The 13,021-nt window shown below is 52.5% G+C and overlaps 1 protein-coding gene across 1 annotated transcript; it reads left to right on the forward strand.

Moving 5' to 3' along the window:
* The first annotated feature begins 7,898 nt into the window (after positions 1-7,898).
* On the forward strand, positions 7,899-10,340 carry RPL8 (ribosomal protein L8). Its single transcript, XM_064268291.1, has 6 exons — positions 7,899-7,981; positions 8,198-8,345; positions 8,420-8,561; positions 8,775-8,993; positions 9,814-9,929; positions 10,148-10,340. The coding sequence occupies exons 2-6, from the start codon at positions 8,208-8,210 to the stop codon at positions 10,304-10,306; spliced, it is 774 nt and encodes a 257-aa protein (XP_064124361.1). The 5' UTR covers positions 7,899-7,981; positions 8,198-8,207; the 3' UTR covers positions 10,307-10,340.
* Positions 10,341-13,021: the final 2,681 nt, after the last annotated feature.

The following is a 13,021-nucleotide window of genomic DNA, read 5'->3' on the forward strand; positions in this document are numbered from 1 at the left end:
CCGGGGTCGGGGGTGGTGGTGGTGGCCCTGGGTTGCCCGCTGCCTCTCCCCACCGGCCATGAACGGGGAACCCGCTCGACCTTCCTCTGCCCTAGCCCCGCGTGCCCCCTTTTCTCTCCCCGCACCTAGTTCTCCGGCGCCTTCATGCTCTCGTTCGGCCTCCCTCTACCAGTTCGCGACCCCGCTTCGTCCTGCCCTCACCTTGCGCCCGCAGTACCCAGGTGCCTGGACAGCGCGGGTGAAGGAAGGACCTAGCCGGTCCTGAGCATCCACTGTCCGGTGTCGGGGTGGAGAAAACGGAGGCAGTGGGAGGAACTGGGGGTGGCCGCGCCCAGAATGACAGGTTTCAGCGAGGACGGCTGGCGGCACAGAGCACGTCGAGGCCAAGGCTGGGTCTTCCTGCCCACCGCTCTGGCCAAGTACCGAGCGCGTCCCAGCGGGAGGTTTAAAGACTCTCCGGAGATCGCCTATCTGCTTGTGGATGGCACAGTGGATTGGCCAATAAAAATGGGCACAGGGTGTTCATAGGAAATTCACCAAGAAATGCAAATTAAAACAAAGTGGCTTTTTTTGTGGTTAAGGAAATGACTAAAAAGCACCACCCCTTAGTATTCGTGATCTGGAAAGTCCATTTCCAATTCTAATGACATCATCATGGATCTGTGCAAATGTGAGCACGTTGTGGTGTTAACTGTAATAGTGAAAATGTGAGGGAAAAGATGTCTGACAATAAGGGACTGTTAAATAAACTGGGGTTCCTATAAAATGGTAGACAGATGAGGGGTGGTTGTTATCCAACCATTAGGTATAAAATTCTAAACAAAGCATAACCCCAGATCTGTAAATATCTATACACATGGATTAGAATAAGAAAGCACACCAAAACATCAGCAGTGGTATCTCTGGAGAGTGGAATAAAGGGCAATTTTTTGTGTCTTCTTTATAAGTTTCTGTGTTTTCCAAACGCTCTACAATAATTTTATATTTTATATAAATAGAAAAAAATGTTAATTAAAAAATAAATGCTCATAGGCCAGCTGTCAGCTCAGTTGTGGGGAGGACTTTCCTTCCTGGCAGATGCTTTGTAAGACTGTCTCATAGCTGTCTCAGAATCCATGGCATGTTCTTGGGGTTGCCAGAGAGGGAGGGCCTGACGTGAAGAGGGGTCACTAAGACTTCCTGGTCATCACTGAGGCTTCAGGGTGCTTCTTCTCAAGGCTTCAGCCACTCACATTCCCAACACCTCCTGGCTTCCCTGGCTGTTTGCGGCGCAGTAAATTACTTTATATGGCCCCCTAGCTATGATCTGGTTAACTTTCATGATTGGGACTATGCAAATAAGGTGGTTGTGGTCCACCATGGGGATTGGACAGCCTGCTGATAATGCAAATAAGGTGCATGGAACACTTTCAGGGATGGGACTATGCAAATAAGGTGCACAGAACCCTTATAGGAAATTGGTCAGTTTTGCCGTTCCCACTAGGCTTAAAGTCAGCCAATCCCTGAGGTGGACGGAGACCTCACTACCATCAAGAAGAGGAGCCAGGAGCAGAGCACATTGTTTCGACTGGGGTCTCTGTAGAGGAAACTCCTATGCCCAGGAGACAGAGAGCTGTAACACTGAAGACAGCAAGAGACAGCAGTGGCATGGGACTGGCAGGTAAGGCTTGCCAATCCATGGAGATGGAGAACTGAGCACCTTCGGGAAGGAGGCTTCCTGGTGGAGTAGGGTGCCTCCAGGCACTTGTTGGCAGAGTCAAAGAGCCCTGTAACACTCAGCTGAGAACAGAGCAGAGGCCAGGGCTGAGAGGAGCCTGTCCTGAGGGAACCATGAGGAGGCCTGCATGGCAGAGAGAAGGACCTGCTTGCTTGCATGACCAAAAGGAGCTGAGAGAGCTGTCCTGCACTGAAGAAGGCAGACTTTGCCTACATGCTTCCTGACCCAAATCCTGAGTTGTAGCCTGTTCATCCTGATACAGAGTTATACCCTGTTACTTTTTTTTTTTTAATAATTTTTATTGCACTTTAAGTGAAAGTTTACAAATCAAGTCAGTCTCTTACACAAAAACCCATATACACCTTGCTACACACTCCCAATTAATCTCCCCGTAATGAGACAGCCTGCTGTCTCCCTCCACTCTCTCTTTTCGTGTCCTTTTCGCCAGCTTTGAAACCCCTCCACCCTCTCATCTCCCTTCCAGACAGGTGATGCCAACATAGTCTCAAGAAGCTCACTCCTCACCAGCGTCTCTCTCCAACCCACTGCCCAGTCCAATCCATGTCTAAAGAGTTGGCTTCGGGAATGGTTCCTGTCCTGGAGCAACAGAAGGTCTGGGGGCCATGACCACTGGGGTCCTTCCAGTCTCAGTCAGGTCATTAAGTCTGGCCTTATGAGAATTTGGGGTCTGCATTCCACTGCTCTCCTGCTCCCTCAGGGGTTCTCTGTTGTGTTCCCTGACAGGGCAGTCATCGGTTGTAGCCAGGCACCATCTAGTTCTGGTCTCAGGATGATGTAGTCTCTGGTTCATGTGGCCCTTTCTGTCTCTTGGGCTCGTAATCGCCTTGTGTCCTTGGTGTTCTTCATTCTCCTCTGATCCAGGTGGGTTGAGACCAATTGATGCATCTTAGATGGCTGCATTTAAGACCCCAGATGCCACTCTTCAAAGTGGGGTGCAGAATGTTTTCTTAATAGATTTTATTATGCCAATGGACTTAGATGTCCCCTGAAACCATGGTCCCCAGACCCTTGCCCCTGCTACGCTGGCCTTCATTCATTTTATTCAGGAAACTGCTTTTGGTTTAGTCCAACTGTGCTGACCTCCCCTGTATTGTGTGCTGTCTTTCCCTTCACCTGAAGTAGTTCTTATCTACTGTCTAACTAGTGGATGTCTCTCTCCCACCCTCCCTTCCTCCCCTCTCTCGTAACCACAAAACAATGTTTTCTTCTCAGTTTAAACCATTTCTCAAGTTCTTATAATAGTGGTTTTATGCACTACCTGTCTTTTTGCAACTAATTTCACTCAGCATAATGCCTTCCAGGTTCCTCCATGTTATGAAATGTTTCACAGATTCCTCACTGCTCTTTATCGATGCATAGTATTCTGTTGTGTGAATATACCATAATTTATTTATCCATTCATCCATTGATGGGCACCTTGGTTGCTTCCATCTTTTTGCTATTGTAAACAGTGCTGCAATAAACATGGGTGTGCATATATCTGTTCGTGTAAAGGCTCATATTTCTCTAGGATATATTCCAAGGAGTGGGATTGCTGCATCATATGGTAGTTCTATTTCTAGCTTTTTAAGGAAGCGCCAAATCAATTTCCAAAGTGCTTGTACCATTTGACATTCCCACCAGGAGTGTATAAGTGTTCCAATCTCTCCACAGCCTCTCCAACATTTATTATTTTGTGTTTTTTGGATTAATGCCAGCCTTGCTGGAGTGAGATGAAATCTCATTGTAGTTTTGATCTGCATTTCTCTAATGGCTAATGATCGTGAACATTTCCTCATCTATCTGTTAGCTACCTGAATGTCTTCTTTAGTGAAGTGTCTATTCATATCTTTTGCCCATTTTTTAATTGGGCTGTCTTTTTGCAGTGGAGTTTTTACAGTAAGTAGATTTTAGAAATCAGGCACTGATCAGAAATGTCATTGCTAAAAACTTTTTCCCAGTCTGTAGGTAGTCTTTTTACTCTTTTGGTGAAATCTTTGGATGAGCATAGTTGCTTGATTTTTAGGAGGTCCCAGGTATCTAGTTTTTCTTCTACATTCTTTAAAATGTTTTGTATACTATTTGTGCCATATATTAGGGCTCCTAATGTTGTCCCTATTTTTTCTTCTATGATCTTTATCATTTTAGATTTTATATTTAGGTCTTTGATCCATTTTGAGTTAGTTTTTGTGCATGGAGTGAGGTATGGGTCTTGTTTCATTTTTTTGCAGATGGATATCCAGTTATGCCAGCACCGTTTGTTTAAAAGACTGTCTTTTCCCCCATTTAACTGTTTTGGGGCCTTTGTCAAATATCAGGATGGATTTATGTCTGGATTCTCAATTCTGTTCCATTGGTCCATGTATCTATTGTTGCATCAGTACCAGGCTGTTTTGACTACCATGGCGGTATAATAGGTTCTAAAATCAGGTAAAGTAAGGCCTCCCACTTTGTTCTTCTTTTTCAGTAATGCCATATTTATCCAAGGCCTCTTTCCCTTCCATATGAAGTTGGTGATTTGTTTCTCCATCTCATTAAAGAATGTCGTTGGGATTTGGATCGGAATTGCATTAAAAATATAGATCGCTTTTGGTAGAATAGACATTTTTATAACGTTAACTCCTCCTATTGAGGCGCAAGATATGTTCTTCCACAAGTGTACTATAGGGAACCGCACAAGATTTACGGACAACTTATTGGCACATAAGTGCAGCCACAATATCTGAATCCTGTGAAATTGGGGTCGGCAGCCCTGAGGGGGCCATGGTCCCTCCCCAAGGTGCTCAGGGCTGTCAAGACAGAGCAGTTGCCCAAATCCATAGAGTGCCTCTGCCCTGCTCAGCTCAGGCCTCCCTCCTTCCAGCTCTCCCTTGTCCTCCCAGTGTCTGTCTGGTTTACAAGCAGATCCCTATCACCAGCACTAGTGCTGCTGGGACTCCAGGCTCCCCCAAGGAGCCTGACAGTTCTAGTAGCATCTAAACATTCAGGCTGGGGACAAAGACGACCTGGACTTCACATAAGCTGCACCACCCACATGCAGAGTGCCGAGCTGGGCCTGCTGAGGGAAGGGACACCAATGCATGTCACTGTACTGAACGAAAAGCAGAAAAAGTTTCCCGATCCATCCTGAGCACACATCTGACTCTGTTCCTTACTAGCAGTGGCCTTGGGGCAAGGCCCTTCCCTTCTTTGAGCGCTCACCTCCTCACAGTCTGATCAGCAGTTGGAGGCTATGAACGCAATGGGCATGAACGAAACCTTCTACAAGTGCTTGTGGAGGTGTGGGGCACTGCTCCAGCACATCCATTTTACGGAACCAGATGGTTTCCCGCCTGCCAGGATGTTTTCACACCAGTTTAGTGGTCAAAGAATGTGACTGGAGCCAGTTTGAGGGCTGAATCCCAGATCTGCTATTTTTAATTGTACACTAGGTCAAAATTTACAGAGCAAATCAGATTCCCATTTCATAGTTTGTACGTATAGCGGTTCATTCCTCATAAAGTGTCAGCACTCTCCCCATTTCCACCCTGGGTTCCCCATTTCCTTTTGTCCTGATTTTCTACCCCTTCCTACCTTCCCATTTTTGCTTTTGGGCAAATGTTGTCCTTTTGACCTCGGATAATTGATTGTTCTAAGGAGTATGTTTGTCTCAGATGTTTTTATTTTATGGGCTTGTCTATTGTTTGACTGGAAGGTGGTCTCTGGGAATGACTTCACTTCCAGGTCAGAAGAGTGTCTTTGGGCCATAGTCTCAGCAGTTTCTCCAGTACTCTGTCAGACCCCCCCATCTCTCCTCCAACTGTGACACTGACTGTCCACGAGACTCCATTCGAGGAGCTAGCCTGGTGCCTGACCCAACGCAGTGTCAGCAAGGTCCTGGATGCCCACAGTGGCCCAGTCTGCCTGCTTCCAGCTACATCCCAGGGCCTTGGCACCCACCTCTGAGGGGCAGAGGGAGAGTGGGGGCCCAACTGCCCCCTCACAAGTAACATCCCATCCCAAGGATAGTGGGATCATATCAGGAACTCCACACCCTGTGTGTCCAAGCCAGTCTCACTTCTGTGCAATAGCCAGGCCTCCCTCTGCCCTCTGGACCTCAGGGCCTATCCCTACTGACCCCAGAACCTCCAAGGAGGCCCAGCCTGGCCCTGATGCCCTTCAGTCCCCAGTCCTGGAGTGGGCGGTGGTGCCTCCTAAGCCCTCATTCTACGGGGTTCCTCCTTGCTCCTCCTGCTGTCCCCTGAACTCCACCTCCATGGCCTCTTGAGGGTGTCTCATGCACCAACCCCCTCCTCTTCCCCGGGGCCACTTGGCACCCTTTTCTCCCTTCTCCTGTCACCTTCTTGTGATGGCACCACATCCAGGTGGGAGACCCCTGGCAGATCCTCATCTCTGCCCTCAGAGGGTCTTTCCTGACTGCATCAGCCTCCCTCCCAGAGTCCTGACTGCAAGCTGGGTTCTCCATCCTTCCAGAATCCTCCCTCTAGCCCCTCCTTCCTCTGTGAGCCTCACTTGCTCACCCAGAGCCTAGGTTAACAAAGCTCTCCCTGCCAGCACCTTCTGTTAGAGAGGGGCTCTCTTCCGTTCCTGGTTAACTCATGAGATTCTCTCCTGGAACCCCGCCCCCACACCTATGCATGGGTTCCCACCCCTCAGGACACCACTCCAGGAAGCCCCATCCCTGTCTTGCTGAACACCCCCACCCACCCAGAAACTCCTTATCTCCTATCTCTTACCCCCACAGCTCTTGCCCAGCTGCCCCTTTCTGGGCTCCTCTCCAGCGTTCCTCCTCCACCCACGTATCCCGTCCACAGAGCTGCGGTCACCGTGTTCCCTCGCCCCAGGGTCACTCGTCCAGTCTCCCTATCCTCATCCTCTCTGCTGCGTGTGACACCCCCGCACCCGACTTATCCCTGAGACACCACACTTCCCCCTCCTGGGCCGCCTCCCCCTCCCCTTTGTGACCCCAAATACTCTCCAGCATGTTTTCTCCTATCTCAAAAGGGGCAACTGAAAGCTTGACAACTAAAGCCATGATGAACCTGTAAGTTTTTCTCCTTCCTCTGTCTGCTCCCTCCTTCACATACGTCTGTTAATGACTTTGTTCTGTTTTAAACTGATGTAAATAATCTTTTGTTTTGTCTAACCACCTGTGACTTACAACCTGTACAGGAAAATCAGAGCCCAGGTATCTGATACGTTTATCTTTAGCCTGAAAAAGAAATATCTGGCAGGTATCTTTTGTCACTATCCTGTAAGGAATAACTCCTCTTGACCATACCTCCAGCCAAGTAACTACAAAGACACTTCTTACCCTTGAAAATTCTATCTAAGCTCTATTGTAAAATTGCTCTTTGGGACTCCATAGAGACAGGCTGTTTTGCTGTCAGGTCTCTGGTGATGTATGCATCTCTGGAATAAACTTCCTCGCTCTGACTTGCAGTACGTTTTATTGGCTCGACTGCTCCAGGGCATAGACCCTATTCGGGTAACACCTTTCCCTCTGACTCCAGGTAAAATACAGCCCCAGGTTCCTCTTCCCGACACCCACACCCAGGTCCAGCCACTCCGACATCTCCGACAGCCCTCAAGCGGATAAAATTACAGCGTCCGCGGAGTCATTTGCCATCTGTTACCCAAACCACTCGATAGACCACGACGTCCCCCGAGCCCATCTCCCCGTCTGCTCCCTGGACGCAGTGCACCCGCGGGAGCCCCTCACCGGACAAGGGAGTCCCTCTTTCCCGACAAGGCAACTCATGACCCTACATTTGGGGTTCTCAGTGGACAAGTGGCCGCCGCTGCTGACAAGAGAGCCCCTCACCCTACGGGGGGCAGTCTGGAGCCCCGCGTGTCTCCAGAATGGGGCGCTGCGGCTGGACAAATACCTAAACTTCCAGTGCCTCTTCGGCTGCTCAACAGGCGGCACTACCAGCCAGGAGCCCTCGATGAGGGCCGGGAGGCTGTAACCTCCTCTCAGAGCCCCGACTCCACGACGACACAACGCAGGCTAGCGGCCGCCAGGTGCGACCCCCGACCCTCCGGGCTCCGCGGGCTCGGCCTCCCCAGTACGCCTGCGCAGTCTCCACGGCGGCGGAGGTGGGGCTCTGGACACCCGCTGGCCGACAGCTCGTCCCAGAGTGCTTTGCGCGCGGGAGGGCCAGGCGCTCGCCCCGGAAGATAAAGCGGCCCGCGGGTTCCGCCCCGGAAGATAAGGCGGCTCGCGGCCGTCGCGTTTCCTCTTTCGTTCGCTCTCGTGAGCAGGTAAGACGTGAATACGGCGCTGCGGGGTCGGGTCCATCCGCTGCCATCCGTCGCCCTGGGGCCCGCGGGAAACCTCTTGCGACTCTCCTGTGGGGGCGCTGGGGCGCATGGCCGGGCTGGAGCTGCGGGGCGGGCCGGGGCTGGGGGCCAGGAGCCCTGGATGTCTGGCCGGCGGGAATGCCCGGTCCGCCCGCGCTAACAGTGAACGCTCTCCAGACCCGCCGCCATGGGCCGCGTAATCCGTGGACAGAGGAAGGGCGCGGGCTCCGTGTTCCGCGCGCACGTGAAGCACCGTAAGGGCGCCGCGCGACTGCGCGCCGTGGATTTCGCCGAGCGTCACGGTTACATCAAGGGCATTGTGAAGGTGCGGGGCGCCGGGACGGGCGGGGGGCGGGGGAGCCTGCCGGGACCCTGCCCTGACGCAGCCTCGGCCCGCAGGACATCATCCACGACCCGGGCCGCGGCGCGCCCCTCGCCAAAGTGGTCTTCCGGGACCCGTACCGGTTTAAGAAGCGGACGGAGCTGTTCATTGCAGCCGAGGGCATCCACACGGGCCAGTTCGTGTACTGCGGCAAGAAAGGTGAGCCTTGTGACTGTAAGGATGGGGTCCGGTGAGGATATGGGGTTGTCTGAGAAATCTCGGCTTCACCTGGGGACACCTGCGTGACCAAAAGGTAGCAGGAGACCTGCGGAAGCTGGACGTCTAGTGCTGTCTTGGCTCTACGGGGCCGCCCGGAGCGAGTGGGTTAAGGCGGCCACAGTGCTGCACTGACCCAGCTGCTTTGCCTCGCAGCCCAGCTCAACATCGGCAATGTCCTCCCGGTGGGCACCATGCCTGAGGGCACTATCGTGTGCTGTCTGGAGGAGAAGCCCGGGGACCGGGGCAAGCTGGCGCGAGCCTCCGGGAACTACGCCACCGTCATTTCCCACAACCCTGAGACCAAGAAGACCCGCGTGAAGCTGCCCTCAGGCTCCAAGAAGGTCATCTCCTCAGCCAACAGAGCCGTGGTTGGTGAGTGGCAGGCAGCGAGTAGCTAGTGGGTGGGTGTTCCAGCCTACGGCCAGTCATCACTGCCTGTTTGGCGAGTTCCAGCCTGTTACCTCTGGGCTCAGTCACTTGAGCACCTTAAGTGGGCTCTGAATTGTCTTAATCTGTAAAATGGCACAGTGGTCCCAGCGTCGCAGTTGGCTTAGGATTGAGTGAGCTTTGTCAGGCAGGGAGTGTGTTTTTCGTGGTGTAACGTGGACTGATGTAATTCTCACAGATTTATCCAGAGATAGTCATTTGTCCAAAGCCACACAGAAAGTGGGAAAAGGGATTTGATCTCAGGCTTGCTTGTTCACATTGTTGCTTTGCAACGCCTTTGAATCCCTGTGCCAAATCATGCCTGCACAGAGGCGGCTCTGGGGCGTGTTCATAAAAGGAGCAGACTCCTGGTTGTGTTGTAGTAGCTGCCCTGTGTGTGAGAGTAGGTTGAGTGACCTGTTTACAAAGGCAGAATTCTAAAAATGAAAGCTTACTGGAAAACCTCAAAGCACTTTTGGCATCCCAGATGATGCGGGTGAGGGCCTGGCATGACCCCAGGGAGCTTGAAGAAACTTGGCCGTCAGCACAGGCTGTGAATGGCTCCTTGGGACAGAAGGTCAAATGGGGTAGGCTGTCTTCTTGGTAGCTGTCAGTTACTGAGGCTCCTGGGGACAGCGTGGGAGTAGGAAGAGAAGATGATTAGTGCAGGGGACTAGGCATTGGCAAGGAACCAGCAGGGGAGCCTGTGTCTGGGGAGGATCTTGACTTGCAATGCATTGTCCTTGAGGTGAATGCTCTTTACCAGGTGTGGTGGCTGGTGGTGGCCGCATTGACAAGCCCATCCTGAAGGCTGGCCGTGCCTACCACAAGTATAAGGCCAAGAGGAATTGCTGGCCACGTGTGCGGGGTGTGGCCATGAACGTGAGTAGCCTAGAAATGGAGATGCAGGGGCCGAGAGGCTGGGTGGACAGTTGTCTTCCAGGAGCGTGCCCCCCCCCCCCCCCGCCGCCCCCTGTAGGGGAATGACTTACAAGGGGATGCACCGGGGTGCTGCTTTGTAGTCTCAGGCCCATTTCTCCTGTCCTTGAGTTCTGGCAGGTGGGTTCACCCACACTAACACCGCTGTTCTCTTCCTGCAGCCTGTGGAGCATCCTTTTGGAGGTGGCAATCACCAGCACATCGGCAAGCCTTCCACCATCCGCAGAGATGCCCCTGCCGGTCGCAAAGTGGGTCTCATTGCTGCTCGCCGGACTGGACGACTCCGGGGAACCAAGACTGTGCAGGAGAAAGAGAACTAGGGCTGGGGACCCAATAAAGCTTGTTCTCCTGCCACTTAGCTGTGCATTGTGCCTGTGGTTTCAGAGTGAAGGGCCTCCGCAGGGAGGATCCTGTTTTGGGGCTGGGCTGCAGTGTCACCTGTGGAAGATGCTGTAAATGCACCAGTGAGTGGTGGAAACTTTGGAGGAAAAGTCCACTGCAAGAGGAGAGGGGCATGCTGAGGGCTAGAGGCCAGGTTGGAGGGACAAGAGCAAGGGCCTGGTGCTCACCATCAGCCAGTGGATCAGTCCTCTTGCTGTGGTGCTTGGGCCCGAGGAGAATTTTGCAAGTAAGGAATTGAGTGCACAGAGCTCGTATTTGAGGCCCAGTGTGTGAGATGGAACTCCTGTACTTCCAAGCTTCCTGTTGGCCATTGTATGGCAAGGACCTGTGGTTACAACCTTCACCTGTCCAAACAGTGGGCGCACACGTCCCTGCAAGGCTACTGTTGGGGTGTCTGACATGCAGGTAGCGACATGGGTGTCGGGCCCACTGCTGGTCTGAGCACTGGGAGTCTTGTGTGCATAGGGCTTTTGGGGTATGGCTGGTGCTCCCAGTGGGCCCCGGGGGGTGGCAGGGTCGGGGGGAAAGACAACCTTTACAGCCAGGATGGCCAGGTGTGGTTTTGCCTCACAATTCTGCCTGTCCTTCCTCTGCTGGTCATCAGCAACAAGCTGCAGCTGCTCTGACCAGGCGGCCCACGCCCTGGATGTGGCAGGGGACCAGGCGCCTTTACTGGGGCTGAAGGTCCCATGCTCCTGGGCACCTTACCCTCTGGGTCAGGCCGCCTCATCTGCTCCTGCCTATCCTCTGACCTAGCAGGGAAAAGTGAGGTTAAGGTCAGTAATTCTAGGCATGGGGCTTTGCTGAACATCCAGAGAATAAATGGTGGTGAGCTTGGGGTCACCCAGCAGCCTTTGGGGCATCTGCCCTCCAGGGCCCCATCACGGCCTCAGGACTCTTTAGTGGAGAGCTCCAGAAAAGGCTAGATGGCTGTACACAGCTGACCAAAGGATGCAAATTGTTTCCCAAACCTGCCCTGGCCATCACCTACCCGCTCCCACCCAATTAGTCTCAGAGGTCAGGCTTTATCGCATATCTACCAACACCTTGGCTCACCTTGGACACTCCCTGATGGCAGGATATAGCCCTGACCCATGGGCACCAGCACTTGCACACAGCAGGCGTCCTGAGAGGCCCTTGGGTTCCTGGTCACCAGTCTTGCCCCATCCTGCCGTCAGTCTCTGCAAGGACTTTACCCTTGAAACTCCAACACCATGCCACAGGCATGGGGCTACTCCTGCACTCACCCACTCAGGTGTGGAGGCTCACTGTTGGGATGGAGATGAAGGGTGTGTAGCATGTCCTCTGCCCTGGGGAGGCCCACCATCAGTCTGAGCATGGCCTGGTGCACCTGTACCACTTGCGAAACAAGCAGATCAAAGCCAACAACCAGGATTGATGCTGCTCACGGAGCCAGGGATACTCCTTTCCTGGACACCGTCTGGAACCCCTGCCATGGCAGTTCCCCTCACAGCCCCTTCAAAGCCAGTGCAGCTGCAGGTGTTCCAAGCTACTGTCTGACTACTCATGCCCAGAAGTCTGCCAGGGACAGCCTCATGCAGGATGGAGGGATCCTTATTGGGTGAGTCCCTAAACCTTGTGTGTGAGAACAGATTATCTCAAGGTTGTCCCAAGGGGCTGTGTGGCTTCCAGGTGGGGTCCCTCCTGGGTGACAAAGCTATGCTGTGCTGCCAGGCAGGTTCCCATTCATAGCCCATGCCCACCTCTCATGTGAACCTTACCCCCATTTTTTGGTCTCATCTTCGTGATTGTGCTGGTGTGGTCCTCTCTGCCCTTGGGCACCTCACCCCACCCAGGTGGTTCCTGTGGGGCTAGGACCTTGGTCTGGTCTCCTCTATTGTCATCCACAGCGCTGCCCCAAGCTCGGCAGATCACATTTACATCATGAAGAGTTTGGGTGTAGAGAAGGCAGGTGCAGCATTTCCTCCCAAGAACAGGCATCTGGAAGGAGGGTAAAATGGTGGCATTGGCTGTGAATCGCCACTGCTTTTCTGTTCCCTTCTGGGCAAAGTGGACTAGGGCTTTGGCCAAGGGAAGCTTCAGGGAGGGAAGTCATTCGGAAGGGCTTGCCTCAGGAGAGGGTACAGCTGGACTGAACGCAGTGGTGACATAAACCTTGGAAGAGCTCACCTAGCATATTTGAATGAAGGGTAAGAGCCCAGGAGCATTTGTGATGAAGCTTTTTTTCCCTCTGGGTACAAAACTCACGTGTACTCATGGTTAACAAATTCATCAAGAAGCTAAAGGAGCTTAAGGGCCCATTCCAGGCTCTGGGCCCAATTTATCTTCGTAATTTTTTTTTTCCCTGACCCTCACGTTTATAAGCCCCAAGCCCTACAAAACCTGGCTTCTCACCTTTTGGAAAACATGGAAGAGTTCAAAGAAGAAATTGAAACCCAACAATGCAGTAGTTAAGCGATTGGCTGCTAACCAAAAGGCTGGCAGTTTGCATCCACCATTCACTCCTCGGAAACCCTATACGGCAGTTCTACTCTGTCCTATATGGTTGTTATAAATCGGAATCGACTGGACAGCAATGGATTTTTGGTGTGGGTTAATCCCCGAGGTGACCACTGCCAGCATTTTGGTATCTGTATCTTGGTCCATTTATT

Source organism: Loxodonta africana, chromosome 14 (assembly GCF_030014295.1).
Source record: "Loxodonta africana isolate mLoxAfr1 chromosome 14, mLoxAfr1.hap2, whole genome shotgun sequence".
Lineage (NCBI taxonomy): Eukaryota > Metazoa > Chordata > Mammalia > Proboscidea > Elephantidae > Loxodonta > Loxodonta africana.